We start from the raw sequence: 15,235 nt of genomic DNA, 5'->3' as shown, positions 1-15,235 counted from the left end.
TCATCATTTCCGATTTCCGTTTCGCATTTAAAAAAGGATAAAAAGATGGATAAAGTTTTTTCCAGACACCATTCAAGGTTTTTTGGGAAATTTCACCCCAAGAATCTCCGATAATCCTTACAGCATCTAAAACATTAAACTGTTTCCAAAACTCTTTAACAGAAAGTTGCTCATTTTGCCTCGTAGCTTCATTCAGACTAACAAACAAACGCCGTGTGTAGTATGCTTTGAATGTTTTGATAACTCCTTGGTCCATCGGTTAAAGTAAACTGGTTGTATTTGGAGGCAAGAAAACAACTTTTACACGTGGATCAAAATCAATTAAAGTTGCAGGAGGGTGACCAGGTACATTATCAATAATGAGCATAACTTTAAACGGAATTTTTTTAAACTGGCAATAACGCTCAACTTCAGGTATGAAGAGGTGACCAAACCAGTCTTCAAAAAGAGAGGCTTCTTCAAAAATAGAGGCTGTCACCCAAGCTTTAGAATTTGACTTCCAAATCACTGGCAAGCCAGCTTTAGATTTTTCTTTCAGAGCTCTTGGATTTTCGGAGTGATAAATTAAGAGTGGTTTTAACTTGTGGTTTTAACTCATCACCAGCTGTATTTCCACCAAGCATTACTGTCAACCGGGTCTTTGGAAACCTTAAAGCCAGGAAACGTTTTTTTTTCATGTGCGATGAAAATTCTCTTAGGTATCTTTTTCCAAGCAGGTCTTGTCTACATTAAATACGGTTTGACTGCTATAGCTACCTTCCTCGATGATAGCCTTAACTGTCTCAAGAAAAGTAGACGAAGCATCTTTATCAGCGCTTGCTGCCTCTCCACTCTCCACGATGCTGTGCCAGTTACAGCGATTTTTAAATCGGTTGAATCAACCATTACTGGCCACGAAATTTTCTTCTTTAGCCGCTTCTCAAAAATCAGCTTGGCTCTACATATCATTGTTTGATCAACTGGGCAATTTTTTACTCTCACTTGATTATCACACCATAATTTAAGCATCATTTCCATCTCACCAATAAACCCATGAAGTTTACGAATTATGCTTGAATTCAATGATTGGGTATTTTTCACAGCAGCGAGAATTCTTTCTTTATCTTTCATGATTGTTCTTATTGTGGATTCCTGTAGATCGAACTTCTTTGATAGCTCACAAATTTTCATTCCGCCTTCAAAATCCTTAATAATGTTGAGTTTTGTTTCCAAAGTCAATGTTTTTCTTTTCTTGCTAGCTGTAGAAGAATCGGACTTGCTTCTTTTGGATGACATTATTATTTTTTATGTCATTTTGTATACTATAAAAATCGTGTATGATTGGAGGCAGTGCGAAACACGTCAGTGCTTGTTCACAGCATGTGCGACACTGGCGAATGCGGCTGGCGTGGAAAGATAAGACTAGTGGTGAGGCGTGACGGGAATACGTACATATAAGAAACTGCGTAAGTCGGGGTATTACTGTACTTATGCTGTCTTATTTGTGATGGTTTTTATGTACGGCAAGCAAAGACTTGCTCCTATATATATTTTCATTGGACTATGTAATGGCCTTTGTAAGATATTATTGATGATTTTACGTATGTATCTCCCTGAGATATGCTATTACCTGTTCTCTTTTGTTGTTATCACTGAATATATTGTAAGCTCTTTCTTTGAGTGTTTTAATGACACCTCTTCGCTGGATAGTGCTGTGATGTAGCATGTGAGTATCTTCAAGCATTGAACTTTTTTCTTTACTGCATACTTCAAGGGAAAGTCTGCCATGATTCAGTACTGAGATATGTCTGGGGGGAAAAAAAAAAGAAGTTAGTGGAATTGTCAAGGGATTTTTCAGAGCTTGGCTAGATGTGGAACATATTTTCTACTTAGTTAAGCCAAATTCTGGGTTTTGTGTGGTATCTGTTGATGGCTTTTCAAATTATTCCATAAACCTTGCTAAATGCAGGTAAATTGATATTAACATGACTAGGTCATCTGTTCATAGTAAAGATCTTCAAACTTAAGGAATGTTTTTATTTTTCTTAAAATTTTTTTAAAAATTTTTATGAGTGAAACCTGGGGTCTCCATAACTATAGAATAACACGTATGCCACTGTTAATAACTTTTTTTATTTTGCGGATATTTCATCTTATGTAACATAAGACATCATCAGTACAACTAATGAAAAACATTCATTGGCATCATCAAATTCCTGGTATGTACCCTCAAGGGGTGTACAGGATATGATAATACTACATGAAAAACCTACATCACCACTAACTTCCTATCTACAATTTTCCTCCAAATCAATCTGTTACCTGTCTAGACTCCAACATTATCAGATCTTATATTTTTGTCTTCTAAGGCACTTTTTACTGAATCAGTCGACCTATATCTTGGTCTTCCTCTGGGTCTTTTTCTGTGAACCTGGCAGAGAACACTTCTTTTACTAATCTTTCTTCTCCCATTCTGCTTAAGTGACCAAACCACATGACAGTAGCTCTGCTAACACATTCCTGGATGCTAATAATGTCAAGTTCTTTCCCAATATCCTTGTTTTTAATATGATATTGCAATTGACCATCTTTTCACGCCCTAATCTTTCTCAGGACTCTCATATCTTCAGTCTCATTTGGTCAAGTGTTTTATTTCTAACCCAGCTGTCAGATCCATAAGTTAAAATTGGTTTGAACACTGGCTTTTGTATACAGAAAATTTAGTGTTTTGACTAATTTCTCTCTTATTCCATATAATATTCATTTGACTTCCTGCCATACCAGCTTTGTTGATTCTGTTGTTTATTTCCATATTTAATTTCCATATTTACCATCTTCACTAAAAATCATGCCTAAGTAGCTGAAATGTTTTACTTGTTCTATAGGTTCTCCGTTCACAATGCATTTGATATTTTCAATGCTTCTGCCTATTTTCATTACCTTTGCCTTGTTATTGCCGACCTTCACACTATATCTATTAAAACAGATATTCAATTTATTCAGAAAATCTTCCAGACTTCTGCTGGATTTATTTAGAAGTATAACATCATCTGCGTAAAGTAAAGAGCTGATATTAACATCTACAATTTTGATATCATGTTTAATGCCACTTTCCTTCATAATGTGATCCATATAGATAATGAATAACAGAGAGGATAATGTACATCCTTGTCTGACATTAGATTTAACATTAAATCACCCTCCTATACTTCCTTCAATTCTAACTACTATAATGTAATGCCCCATTGACACTATATAACCGTAGTGTTTTGAATAGCTTCTGTCTTGGCACCTTGTCATATACCTTTTCCAGATCTGCAAAACTTAAATACAGATCTTTGTTGTATTTCCATGATTTCTCAACTATCTGTCATAAAGTGAAAATCTGATCCTGACACCCTCTATTTGACCTGAACCCAGTTTGTTCTTCACCAAGCTTCCCTTACACAATCCTTCTCAACCGTTTCTCAAGTATACTTGCATAAATCTTGCCAGGAAAACTCAGCAGGGAAATACCTCTGTAATTTTCACATTTAGTTTTATTTCCTTTTCTATATATGGGTACTATGAAGCTCTACTCCAATCATCTGGAATTTGTCCCTCTGTCCAGTCCTTCTCAACTATGCAGTGCAGCCAATTTAAGACATTTATACCTCCATTCTTGAGCATTTCTGGTCAAAAATCATCTACTCTGCAGATTTTCCACATTTCAGGCTTTTGATGGCTTTTTCTACTTCAAGTATGGATATGTATTCCTAAATGCATGTCTGTTGAGTATTTTTTTTTAAACTCTGCTGTCATCACTGCTTGTTTCATTTACCAAAGTCTTCCCATGACTTTTGTTTAGCTAGTTTTACACATTGTTTCGCTTTCATACATTTGTCTCTGTATTCTCAAAGAGCACATGCTGATTTATTTGCAAGTAACTTTCGATACGCTTTCTTCTTTTCCTTCACTGCCTCTTCAACTTCTTGTGTCCACTATGGAGTTCTGATTTTTCTATCCTTGCAAATAACTTCATCACATGCCTCTCTGGCTGAATCAATCAGCGATTTGCCACTGAATCACAAATAATGTTTGTGTATTTTAGTCTACAGTTCAAATCTGAGAGCTGCTCAACTTTTATTTGCTTTAAAACTTTCTTACATGTTCTTCTTTTCAGTATGAAATTCAATTTTACCCTGATCAAGACTAAATAGTGATCACTTTCAATTTCAAATCCTATACTCTGTAGTGTTCTGCACCAGTGAGAAAAACATCTCTATCAACAATTAAATAAACAATGAGACTTTTCTTATTCCTTGTCTCTTCTCTCCATGTGAATTTTGGCACATTTTTATAATGAAACATGGTGGTGTTAGTAATAACCAGTATATGTCCTGAGCAAAAATCCAACAGTTATTTGCCATTATTATTAGCCTTGCTCTTTTCTCCCAATTTTGCCAAAATATTTTTGTCATTATCATCATCAAATTCCTGCAATGTACCCTCAAGGGGTGTACAGGATATGATAGTACTACATGAAAAAAATTACATCATTACTAACTTCATATCTACAATTTCCTTCCAAATCAGTCTGTTAATTGTCAAGACTCCAACATTATCAAATCTTATATTTCTATCGTCTAAGGCACTTTGTACCATATAAATCTACCTATATCTTGGTCTTCCTCTGGGTTGTTTTGCTGCGAACCTGGCAGAGAACACTTGTTTTGCTAATCTTTCTTCACCCATTCTGTTTAAGTGACCATACCACCTGAGATTAGCTCTGCTAATGCATTCCTGGATGCTGACAATGTCAAGTTCTTTCCTAATATCCTCGTTTTTAATATGATATTGCCATTGATGCCATCTGTTCACGCCTTTAATCTTTCTCAAGGCTCTCATATCTGCGGTCTCTAGATTTTTTGGTCAAGTATTTTACTTCTGACCCACCTCTCAGATCCATAAGTTAAAACTGGTTTGAACACTGTCTTGTATACAGCTAATTTAGTGTTCAGACTAATTTCTCTCTTATTCCACATGAATTTATTCAATTGACTGCCCACCATACCAGCTTTGTTGATTCTGTTGTCTATTTCCATATTTAATTTACCATCTTCACTAAAAATCATACATAAGTGGCTGATATGTTTTACTTGTTCCACAGGTTCTCCATTCACAACACAGTTGATATTTTCAGTGATTCTGCCTATTTTCATTGTTTTTGTCTTTTTATTGCTGACATTCATACCATATCTATAACAACAGTTATTCAATTTAGTAAGAGAATCTTGCAGACTTGTAGCGGATTTATTTAGAAGTATAACATCATCTGCATAAAGCAAAGAGCTGACATTAACATCTCCAATTTTGATATTATTTTTAATACCATTTCCTTCATAATGTGATCCATATAGATAATGAATAACAGAGAGGATAATGTACATCCTTGTCTCACGTCAGATTTAACATTAAACCATCTTCCTGTACTTCCTTCAATTCTAACTGCTGACTTACGACTCAAATAAAGACTAAGTATTGCTTGATATAATGCCCCATTGACACCATATAACTGTAGCATATTGAATAGCTTTCTCTTGACACCTTGTCATATGCCTTTTCCAAATCGACAAAACTTAAATACAGATCTTTGTTATATTCCCATGCTTTCTCGACTGTTTGTCGTAAAGTGAAGATCTGATCCTGACAGCCTCTATTTGGCTCCTGAATCCAGCTTGTTCTTCACCCAGCTTTTCTTCCACAGTTCTTCTCAATCGTTTCTCAAGTATACTTGCATAGATCTTGCCAGGATCACTCAGTAGGGAAATACCTCTGTAATTCTCACATTCAGTTTTATTTCCCTTTTTATATATGGGTACAGTGAGAGCTCTACTCCAATCATCAGGAATTTGTAACTCTGTCCATGCTTTCTGAACTACGCAGTGCAGCCACTGTAAGACTTTTATACCACCATACTTCACCATTTCTGGTTGAATATCATCTACTCCTGCTGCCTTTCCACATTTTAAGCTTTTGATGGCTTTTTCTACTTCAAGTATGGATATGTATTCCTGACTGCAGCCTGGTCAGTGTTTTTTACCACTGTGCTGTCATCACTGCTTGTTTCATTTAGCAGTTTTTCAAAATAATTACTCCATATACTTCAAGGATATCTTTTTCTTCCATTTTTCATGTCACCTTTATCATCTCTAACTCCTTTTATCATCTCTTTCCTCCATTCCTAAGCTTCTTCAACTACCTCCAGAATATTTTGCTCCCTTCTTGATATTTATTTTCTATGGTCTTGCCAAAGTTCTCCCATGACTTTTGTTTAGCTAATTTTACACAATGTTTCACTTTCTTACATTTGTCTCTGTATTCTCTAAAATCTCAAGCTGACTTATTTGTCAGGAACTTTTGATATGCTTTCTTCTTTTCCTTCACTGCCTCTTTAACTTCCTGTGTCCACTATGGAGTTCTGATTTTTCTATCCTTGCAAACAACTTCATCACATGCCTCTCTGGCTGAATTCAATTTTATCCTGCTCAAGACTAAATAGTGATCACTTCCAATTTCAAATCCTGTGTACACTCTGGTGTACTGCACCAGAGAGAAAACATCATTATCAACAATAACATAATCAGTGAGACTTTTCTTATTCCTTGCCTCTTCTTTCCATGTGAATTTGTGCACATTTTTATGTTGGAACATGGTGTTAGTAATAACCAGTCCATGTCCTGAGCAGAAATTCAACAGATATTTGCCATTATTATTAGCTTTGCTCTTTTCTCCAAATTTTCCCAAAATATTTTGGTATGTGTCACAATCATATCCTACTCTGCTATTTAGATCCCCAACAAGGACCAACCAACTTTTTCTTTTTCATTATGTCAATTGCTTTCTCTAAAGCATAAAAAAATTCCTCCACTTCTTCCTTAGCAGAATCTTCTGTGGACCATAGGCACAAATAAGTCTCATTGTTGAATTCCCCATTCTCATATTTGCCCACATTACTTTACTTGAGATTGTCTGCCATTCAAATAGATTAGCCTCGTATTTTGTGTTGAATACTATAGCTACCCTTTATTTTATTTGATTGTCATTGCCTGAATATAACATTTTCTATTTATCGCTCAGAAAGATCTCACCAATTTTTGTCTTTTTTGTTTCAGTCACCCCTATTATGTCAATCTTTTACTTATCTAATTCCTCAGCTAGCTCCATTTCTTTGCCATTCAGGCTGTTTATGTTGATAGTACCGATCTTTAACTCTGGTGTTGTTGAGTTGGAGTGTACTTTCAGATTTGTTCCAATAGCTGACTTTTTGCTGTTCGCCCTGGTTCCCTGGCGAAAACAACGGGGATCTTGTTTAACCGATCGACACCCCAGCCGGCATGAAATTTTGTCATGTTTTTTTATGTCTGAGAATAATTTCCTACTCTGCTATTTAGATACCCAACAAGGACCAACTTTTCCTTTTTCATTGTGTCAGTTGCTTTCTCTAAAGCCTCAAAAAATTCCTCTAATTCTATCTTAGTACAACCTTCTGTGGGACGATAGGCACAAATAAGTCTCATTGTCCAGTTTTGCATTCTGATATTCCCAGTTTCCCATAACGAACAACAATAGGAATCGAATTCCAAAAACAAAAAACAGTAGTGCACATGTTTAATTTAGAATCCCTCTACATATCCAGTCTCGTGTTCATGGATTAAAAACTACTGGGCTGAAATTAAAATTACTTAAATTAAATTAAAATATAGCGGATAAATTATTGAATACAGTTGAGGATAACAATTTCCCAAACATTTAGAATACTGAGAGTCATTTTGATCAACATTAGGTCTATGAAGTAAGGCTTCAGCACTTTCTTTATATAACTGTAATGTTTATATGTTCATGGATTAAAAGCTACTGGACTGAAATTAAAATTACTTTAATTAAATTAAAATATAGCGGATAAATTATTGAATACAGTTGAGGATAACAATTTCCCAAACGTTTAGAATGCTGAGAGTTATTTTGATTAACATTAGGTCTATGAAGTAAGGCTTCAGCACTTTCTTTATATAACTGTAATGTTTATATGTGGATCTATGTAATAACTTGGCATTTTGCCATTGTAGCCTGTGCTTAAATTTTCAATTCCATGTGCAATGCCAGATTTGTGAGGTTTGATAAGGTGGATGTTGTCATCTTAATGTTGTTTATTTATAGATCTTCCTGTTTGTGTATAGTAAGACAAGTTACATGAACACTGTACGTGACATACTCCAGGTATCATCATATCCAGATTTTTTTTTTTTTTTTTAAATAATGATGTAAAATTCATCATCATCATCATCATCATCAAATTCCTGCCATGTACCCTCAAGGGGTGTACAGGATATGACAGTACTACATGAAAAAATTACATCATTACTAACTTCCTATCTACAATTTTCCTCCAAATCAGTCTGTTACTTGTCAAGACTCTAACATTATCAGATCTTATATTTCTATCGTCTAAGGCACTTTGTACCGTATCAATCCACCTATACCTTGGTCTTCCTCTGGGTCGTTTTCCTGCCAACCTGGCAGAGAACACTTGTTTTGCTAATCTTTCCTCTCCCATTCTATTTAAGTGACCATACCATCTGAGATTAGCTCTGCTAACGCATTCCTGGATGCTGACAATGTCAAGTTCTTTCCTAATATCCTCATTTTTAATATGATATTGCCATTGATGCCATCTGTTCACGCCTCTAATCTTTCTCAGGACTCTCATATCTGCGGTCTCTAGTCTTTGGTCAAGTGTTTTACTTCTGACCCAGCTCTCAGATCCATAAGTTAAAATTGGTTTGAACACAGTCTTGTATACAGCTAATTTAGTGTTCCGACTAATTTCTTTCTTATTCCATATGAATTTATTCAATTGACTTCCCACGATACCAGCTTTGCTGATTCTGTTGTCTATTTCTATATTTAGTTTACCATCTTCAGTAAAAATTGTGCCTAAGTAGCTGAAATGTTTTACTTGTTCCACAGGTTCACCATTCACAACACAGTTGACATTTTCAATGATTCTGCCTATTTTCATTGTCTTTGTCTTTTTATTGCTGACCTTCATACCATATCTATTACAACAGCTATTCAATTTAGTCAGAGAATCTTGCAGACTTGTAGCGGATTTATTTAGAAGTATAACATCATCCGCATAAAGCAAAGAGCTGACATTAACATCTCCAATTTTGATATCAGGTTTAATACCACATTCCTTCATAATGTGATCCATATAGATAATGAATAACAGAGGGGATAATGTACATCCTTGTCTCACACCAGATTTAACATTAAACCATCTTCCTGTACTTCCTTCAATTCTAACTGCTGACTCACAACTCAAATAAAGACTAAGTATTGCTTGATATAATGCCCCATTGACACCATATAACTGCAGCATATTGAATAGCTTCTCTCTTGGCACCTTGTCATATGCCTTTTTCAAATCGACAAAACTTAAATACAGATCTTTGTTATATTCCCATGCTTTCTCGACTATTTGTCGTAAAGTGAAGATCTGATCCTGACAGCCTCTATTTGGCCTGAATCCAGCTTGTTCTTCACCAAGCTTTTCTTCCACAATTCTTCTCAACCGTTTCTCAAGTATACTTGCATAGATCTTGCCAGGAACACTCAGTAGGGAAATACCTCTGTAATTCTCACATTCAGTTTTATTTCCCTTTTTATATATGGGTACTATGAGAGCTCTACTCCAATCATCGGGAATTCGTCCCTCTGTCCAGGCTTTCTGAACTATGCAGTGCAGCCACTGAAAGACTCTTATACCACCATACTTCAGCATTTCTGGTCGAATATCATCTACTCCTGCTGCCTTTCCACCAGGGAGTTCTGATTTTTTTATCTTTGCACACAACCTCACCACATGCCTCTCTGGCAGAATCAATCAATGTTTCCTTCAGAGTTTGCCACTGAATCTCCAAGGTTTGATTCCTGTTCTCAAACTCTTTCATTTTCTTTTCAATAATATTCCTGTATTTTAGTCTACAGTTTACATCTGAGAGCTGCTCAACTTTTATTCGCTTTAAAACTTTCTTACATGTTATTCTTTTCAATATGAAATTCAATTTTATCCTGCTCAAGACTAAATAGTGATCACTTCCAATTTCAAATCCTCTGTACACTCTGGTGTCCTGCACCAGGGAGAAAACATCACTATCAACAATAACATAGTCAATGAGACTTTTTTTATTCCTAGCCTCTTCTCTCCATGTGAATTTGTGCACATTTTTATGTTGGAACATGGTGTTAGTAATAACCAGTCCATGTCCTGAGCAGAAATCCAACAGATATTTGCCATTATTATTAGCTTTGCTCTTTTCTCCAAATTTTCCCAAAATATTTTTGTATGTCTCACAATCATTTCCTACTCTACTATTTAGATCCCCAACAAGGACCAACTTTTCCTTTTTCATTGTGTCAGTTGCTTTTTCTAAAGCCTCAAAAAATTCCTCCACTTCTACCTTAGTAGAACCTTCTGTGGGACCATAGGCACAAATAAGTCTCATTGTCCAGTTCCTCATTCTCATATTTGCCCACATTACTCTACTTGAGACTGACTGCTATTCAAGAAGATTAGCCTCGTATTTTGTGTTGAATACTATGGCTACTCCTTCTTTTCCTTGATTGTTATTGCCTGAATATAACATTTTGTATTTATTGCTCAGAAAGATCTCACCAGTTTTGGTCTTTTTTTGTTTCAGTCACCCCTATTATGTCGATCTGGTACTTATCTAATTCCTCAGCTAGCTCCATTTCTTTGCCATTCAGGCTTCTTACGTTGATAGTACCGATCTTTAACTCTGGTGATGTTGAGTTGGGGTTTGTTTTCAGATTTGTTCCAGTAGCTGACTTTTCGCTGTTCGCCCTGGTTCCCTGGCGAAAACAACGGGGGCCTTGTTTAACCGGGCGACGCCCCAGCCGGCATGAAATTTTGTTATGTTGTACCATCATTTTTTATTTTGGTTTAACCAATAAGAATACAATTTGGTCGGCTAAATCCCAAATTGCCAGCCCATCCTCGTTCATTCAGTATCAAAGTAGATACCCAACAGGGTGCACCACGAGAAGGTGAGGATTGGACATTAGGTCAGAAGCCCTGGTCGGTTCTCCGCATTCCTTTAAAGGCTATGTGGAGGTCTCCTCTCAGTTATACAGCTTTGACCCTTAAGCACCCCTTATGATGTAAAACTGATGTAAAATTGGAGGAGGATAATAGTTAATATAATTATTAAAGGTAATGTTGAGAACCTGCAGAATAATTTAAATATATTGGATTGACAGCTTAATGTGGTGACGGAGTGTAAGTTTATGCATTATGGGATAAAAATATCACATGTCATGTATTACATTGACAGAATTGGACTGTAGGAAACTGATGAGACTAAGAATATTTGAGGCTTATGGTTGACAGGGAGTTGAAGTTCAGATAGGCTATAGCAAAAGTAGGAAAAATAGCTCTTGGATGTTGAAGAATTCATTGACAATTAGAGATATCAATGTCTTATAAAGATTCCTCTTTATAAGACATTGATATTGATGCATCTTAACTACTCTGCATGGGTTTGGTCACTTGGATTTCCTGGGGATCAGGAGAGAATCCAGAGACCAATGACCAAGATGGTACTGGGTTTTGAGAATAATTCTTATGAAGATAGATTGAAAGTATGTAGGTTTCCTAATTTGGTGGAGGAGACAGTAAAGAGGGAACATGACAGAAACATATTAGTTACTAAAAGGGGCTATATAAGATCATGATTTTCCAGGATTTAGGCATGGAGTGGCCTGTTCCAGCCTTAGAAATCATTGTTAAATCTTTTTAGAGGATGTCCTGGTTTTCTTTTTCCTAATGGTTTGTAATTTAAGGCTTGTTTTGGTAATCTTTCTGTTTTCATTCTTTCAATGTGTTCCATCCATTTATATTTATATTTTTAAATTTTTTCTATTACTGATTCTTGGTTTAATTCTTTCATAATTTCTTTTATGATCGAATAGAGAATATATTTTGCAGTTTTTCTCATAAACTTCATTTCAGCTGTTATTAATCTTCATTTGTCTTTTTGTTTTATTGTCCAGATTTTACATCCATACAATAGGACTGGTAGGGCTAGTGTATTGTATACTTTAAGTCTGATTTGTTTTTGAACTAGGTTAGGTTTAAATATAGAGTTTATTATACGTGTTATTTTTAAATATTTCACAATTTTTAGGTTTATATCTTTTTCATTTTCATATGTAATCATACATCTTGAGTAATTAAATGAATTCACCTGATCTAAAATCTTGTTATCTATTACTATTTTAGTTCTTATTGGATCTTGTCCTTTAATGCCATCGTTTTTGATTTTCTGTTGATATTATTATATCATAATCTTTGACTATTTCATTTCAATTTAAATCTTTCTGTAATCTGGGGAGTGTTTAAGTTCATAGTAGGAGAAAGTTTTAATTCCTTGATGTAAATTTTTATTCCATTTTATTATTATTTCATTTAAGTAGATATTAAAAAAAGTTGCTGAAAGGGAACATCCCTGTCAGACTCCTTGGTTTATCTCTCTTTGTATGATAGTTCATAATTTAATCTTATTTGTATTTGATTATTTTCATATATACTTATGATAGTTTTTAATTATTTGTCTTTCTTTTAATATGTTAAATAAAATAGTTCTTTTAACTTATCAAACCTATATAAGATTGACATAGAAAATCTTTTTTTTTTTCAATGTATGAGATGTGGTGGGAAAGAGATCAAGGCTGCACTCCTGAGGTTGTGTAAAAGTGTGATTATTATGGGTGTAATGTTGTGCATTGGGTTGCCAGAGGTTGTTTTTGAGTGCTTTGTGAATGAATGAGTTTAAAGTTAGTACGAAAGGTGTTGTGGAAATAACAGTTACTGTGGGCCTTCTCTGATGAGTCTTTGGACTCTCTGGAGATGAGTGTATAATAATAATCATTATTATGATTATTACTCTTATTCCAAATGCAAGGCAGCAGAAACTTCTACGAATATTAATCACAGTGTACATTAATACAACGTTCAAAGACTCTTCAGTTTTGTATTTTAAGGTTCATTTATATTCCTCTAATTTTAAAATATAATTTAAAAAAAAATAATAAGAAAATGTCTCAATATTTATTACAGATATATTCTTATCATTATAATTTATTTCAGAATCACTCCTTATATCTTGGAGATGTCATGATATTGTTAAAAGCTGTCGGAGCAAGTGAATATGCTGGATGCACACCTGATTTCTGTGCAATGAATGGTTTGCGCTATAAAGCCATGATTGAGATCAGAAAGTTACGTGTTCAGTTGACTAATGAGGGTGAGTTGGATAATTATTTCTTTTTATCAATAAATAGTTATTTTTCAGTATTCAAAGACTCTCCACATTTCTAAACCATATTTGGCAAGTTGCTGTTCATATGCTACAAGCACTTTTTCTTTTAAGGTTACAAGGTGATCAGCATTCATATTAATTAAATTAGGGAAACAAAACACACGTGTTAAAAAGATTATTTTACTGATTACAAATAAAATAATAACTTTATGTTTCGACCCCTGTATTGAGGTCATCTTCAGAAGGATACATTCAGAAGTATAAGAACAAGCTACATGCTGCTGCACACTACACAAGTAAATTACATCTACGTTGTTAACTAATCTTTTTTCTTAGCCTGCCCTCTAGTGAAAAAAAAAAACTACAATAAACTCTGTTAAAGTCCTCATGTACTAGGCTTCTTCTGGAATTATACAGTGATATTATCTTCTGGATTTGTCCAGGTTGCTATTGAATGTTCAAGGGGGTTAAAAAAAAAAAAAAAAAATTATTTTACACTTCACTGGGTCTTGTATTAAGATTTTTCTTTGTGGTTGCTATGAAGGTTGTAGATGGGTCCTCCACATTCTTGGGATTGTTAGACCATCATTTTTATTCAGATTCGGATCATGTTTGAGCATTTCACATGCTTCCTTGAATTTACGCTCAAACCAGGTTTTGGTGGGGTGTAGGGACTTGGTACCTTTCCAGTCAATTCTGTGGTATGTTTGGAATGCATGGTCAGAAAGGCCGGTTTTTCCAAAACGGAGGTATTTTATGTGACGTTTGTGTTCATCCTTTCTGATTGGGATGACTCGTCCTGTTTCCCCTATGTACGGTATGTTACAAGTGCAATCTATTTTGTAAACCCCCGGGTGGGCTAAGTGTGGCAGGGGATCCTTGGAAGAATTGAGTAGGTGCCTTAATTTTGTCGGGGGTTTGAAGGTGGTTTTGATGTTGTATTTGTGTAGTGTTCTGTCTATTTTTTCTGAAATGCCTCTAACATATGGTATAGCAATAGCATTCTTGAAATCTTTTTTGTTATTAGTGGTATCTTTGTGGAGGATCTTGTGAATGGTTTTTTTACTGTATCCATTTTTTAAAAGGTATGTTTGATGGTCTCATATTCATGGTTAAGAGCTTGTTCAGTTGAACAAATGGTTTGAGCTCTGTGTTTAAGGGTGCTTATAACCCCTAGTTTTTGTGTTGGGTGGTGATAGGAAGTTTTGTGTATGTATTGGCCTGTGTGTGTGTAGATTTGCGGTAAACTAAGAAGGAGAGACAGCTTGAAGGAAGACGTGTGACAAGTGTGTCTAGGAACGGAAGAGAGTTGTTTTTTTCTATATCAATGGTGAATTGGATGCGTTCGTGTTGTTTGTTCAGGTGGCTAAGGAATGCATCTAGTGCTTGGCGGCAGTGGATCCAAATGGCGAAAATATTGTTGACGTATCCGAGCCAAATTTTGGGCTTTAGGCACGCCGATTCTAGAGCTCGTTGCTCAAAATCTTCCATATAAAAGTTCGCTATTGGGGGGGAGAGGCTGGAGAGCCCATGGCGGTACCTTCTTTTTGAAGGTAAAAATTGTTTTGCCACACAAAATATCCGGAGCGGAGTACGTGGGCAAAGAGGGCCGTGATGTCGTGTGGAAATATGTTCTGTAAGAGTAGGATAGTATCATTGATTGGGACATTGGTGAAAAGGGAAGTTATGTCAAAGCTGACTAATAGATCTTGGTAATTGAGTGTAATATTTTTAATTTTATTTATGAATTGTTGTGTATTTTTTATGTAGGAAGGGGAATGACCAACCAATTCCTTGAGTGTGGCAGCTAATTTTTTGGCTAAGTAGTAATTCGGACTGTCAATTCCTTCCACAATAAGACATAATGGCGT

At 35.3% G+C, this 15,235-nt stretch overlaps 1 protein-coding gene across 2 annotated transcripts in view; it reads left to right on the top strand.

Annotated features, from left to right (window-relative positions):
- Positions 1–15,235, top strand: part of kz (putative ATP-dependent RNA helicase kurz) — a 304,771-nt gene that overhangs the window by 204,817 nt on the left and 84,719 nt on the right. For both annotated transcript variants that reach the window (XM_090413301.1, XM_090413300.1), the window contains exon 19: positions 13,193–13,349. In XM_090413301.1, the coding sequence (XP_090269427.1) occupies positions 13,193–13,349 (157 nt within the window). The remainder of the gene's footprint in view (positions 1–13,192; positions 13,350–15,235) is intronic.

The sequence above is a fragment of the Typopeltis vanoorti genome, chromosome 24 (assembly GCF_054136105.1).
Source record: "Typopeltis vanoorti isolate ZY-2024b chromosome 24, IOZ_Tvanoo_1.0, whole genome shotgun sequence".
NCBI classification, from domain to species: domain Eukaryota; kingdom Metazoa; phylum Arthropoda; class Arachnida; order Uropygi; family Thelyphonidae; genus Typopeltis; species Typopeltis vanoorti.
Note: the sequence above shows the minus strand (reverse complement) of the source record. Positions and strands in the feature narration are given on the sequence as shown.